The sequence below is a fragment of the Ricinus communis genome, chromosome 7 (assembly GCF_019578655.1).
Source record: "Ricinus communis isolate WT05 ecotype wild-type chromosome 7, ASM1957865v1, whole genome shotgun sequence".
Lineage (NCBI taxonomy): Eukaryota > Viridiplantae > Streptophyta > Magnoliopsida > Malpighiales > Euphorbiaceae > Ricinus > Ricinus communis.
Window position 1 is genome coordinate 7,083,349 of NC_063262.1, and position 1,723 is coordinate 7,085,071.

Consider the following 1,723-nt stretch of genomic DNA (forward strand, 5'->3'; position numbering starts at 1 on the left):
ACCCCTCGAAAAAGGACAACTAATAACACGTTCCCTTCCTTGTTTGTCATCTCATATAAATCAGCATCTCTTTCTGCACAGCTTAACTTTCTTGATTTCTTTAACCCGAAAAGAAAAATGGCAGTCAACACTCTCCTTCTCTCTTTCCTCTTCTTCCTAGCCTTCTCCACCGTCTCCGTTTCTGTAAGTTCAATTCTTCATCTTCAGAAATTCTTCACTAACTGTCTCTATCTCTCTCTCTCTCTTGTTAATGACTTCTTTTCTTTTTTTTTTTTTTTTTCATTCATTTTGTTTGCAGGGTCAAGATTGCGTGTATAATGTATACATAAGAACCGGATCGATAATAAAAGGAGGAACAGACTCTATCATAAGCGTCAGATTCTACGACGCATACGGCGAGTATGTAGAGATCCCGAATCTGGAGACATGGGGAGGTCTTATGGGCCCAAATTACAACTACTTCGAGCGAGGAAATCTCGACATTTTCAGTGGTAGAGCACCATGCTTGAGCGCTCCAGTCTGCGCCATGAACCTCACTTCTGACGGAACCGGACCTAATCACGGATGGTACTGTAACTACGTTGAGGTCAGCACTTCTGGTGTACATGCCACTTGCTCCCAGCAGCAGTTCACGGTCGAGCAGTGGCTTGCCACCGACGCGCCGCCATATGAATTAACTGCTATCCGAAATTATTGTCCGTCTGATGATAAGATCAAAAGCTTTGATCGGATTAATAAGTCTTCTGCTGCTGCTGCCGCCATGTGATTGTGAGTCTATTTTTCGTTTAATTTGGAAAATGTATTTTTGGTGTGTGTGAACTGTTGTTATGCTGTCAATGAATAATGATGAATTTTCCTAATAATAATAGTGATATTTATGAGCCGTTTATACGCCCCTTCAAATTGGGGAACAATGGAAAGCTTTTAGGGGCAATTTGGTCTACTGATGTGTACTGCTTTTTGTCGGTGCCATCTAATTATTTTGTCGTCATGGTGATTAATTCGAAATATTAGGTCGGAAGACTCAAAAGGATTATTACAGTCTTGTTCAAATTAGATAAGAGAAAAAAAAAAAAAATATATATATATATATATATATAGATTATTTAATTAAAAATTAATTTATAATTAATATATAAAATATAATTAATATATTATTTTTAGAATAAAATTATTATTATTATCTGATTAAAAAATTATTTATTAATTAATATAATATTAAAATATAATTAATATATTATTTTTTAGAATTAGAATCAGTATTTAATTAAAAATATATCAATCAATAAAAATTTATAAAATTACGTATATATTTAAATTTTAATATGTTAAAAATAATTTAGATATCAAAATAAAAAAATTAAATACATATGTTAAAAAAATTTTAAATTTTTAGAATTAATATAATAAATTATTGAACTGAACGATTATTTTATTTAGTATTTTATATGAATTTGAATAATTTTTTAAATTTTATATGGTAACACTTTTAATAATAATAACGACAATAACGACAAGGACCGCTAGTGAATTCTTATAAAAGCTTCAAAGTCGAAGTATTTTTTTTATTTTTTATTTTCTTTTGAGAAGGAAAATAACACCACGGATTTATGTGCCCATTCCCTGTTATCTCGTGGGGACATGTCGGATACTGCTCACCACAAATTAGATTACACGTTCTTCTTCTTTATTATTATTTTTTAATTACCAATGGGAAAGAGAA

At 31.3% G+C, this 1,723-nt stretch overlaps 1 protein-coding gene across 1 annotated transcript; it reads left to right on the plus strand.

Moving 5' to 3' along the window:
- LOC8261643 (PLAT domain-containing protein 3) lies at positions 1 to 914 on the plus strand. Its single transcript, XM_002533097.4, has 2 exons — positions 1 to 183; positions 299 to 914. Exons 1-2 carry the CDS (start codon positions 118 to 120, stop codon positions 764 to 766), a joined length of 534 nt encoding a protein of 177 aa, XP_002533143.1. The 5' UTR covers positions 1 to 117; the 3' UTR covers positions 767 to 914.
- The last annotated feature ends 809 nt before the right edge of the window (positions 915 to 1,723 follow it).